The sequence below is a fragment of the Apis dorsata genome, unplaced genomic scaffold, assembly GCF_000469605.1.
Source record: "Apis dorsata unplaced genomic scaffold, Apis dorsata 1.3 scaffold_40, whole genome shotgun sequence".
NCBI classification, from domain to species: domain Eukaryota; kingdom Metazoa; phylum Arthropoda; class Insecta; order Hymenoptera; family Apidae; genus Apis; species Apis dorsata.
The window spans coordinates 45,764-46,018 of NW_006263342.1; the positions used below are offsets into that span (position 1 = coordinate 45,764).

The following is a 255-nucleotide window of genomic DNA, read 5'->3' on the forward strand; positions in this document are numbered from 1 at the left end:
TATTATTTAATTAGAAATATTTTTATAAATTTTTTATATAAAATTTTATTTTCATTTTTTTCTTATGTCAATTATCAAATATAATATCAGTAATAAGTAATTTTATAAATTAATATGAATTAGTTCTTTTAAAATATTAATATTTTTTTTAGATAATAATGATACAAATAAAATTTCCACCATTAAAAAATGATTTGATTTTAAAAGCTATAAAAGGAGAACCTACAGAACGTATTCCTATATGGATAATGCGTC

The 255-nt window shown here is 15.7% G+C and overlaps 1 protein-coding gene across 2 annotated transcripts in view; it reads left to right on the forward strand.

Annotated features, from left to right (window-relative positions):
• The first annotated feature begins 93 nt into the window (after positions 1 to 93).
• Positions 94 to 255, forward strand: part of LOC102679973 (uroporphyrinogen decarboxylase) — a 1,931-nt gene continuing 1,769 nt past the window's right edge. The window contains exon 1 of one of the 2 annotated variants that reach the window (XM_006608566.2): positions 94 to 255. In XM_006608566.2, the coding sequence (XP_006608629.1) occupies positions 242 to 255 (14 nt within the window). In that variant the 5' untranslated portion in view covers positions 94 to 241. The other variant, XM_006608565.2, reaches the window with a different exon arrangement.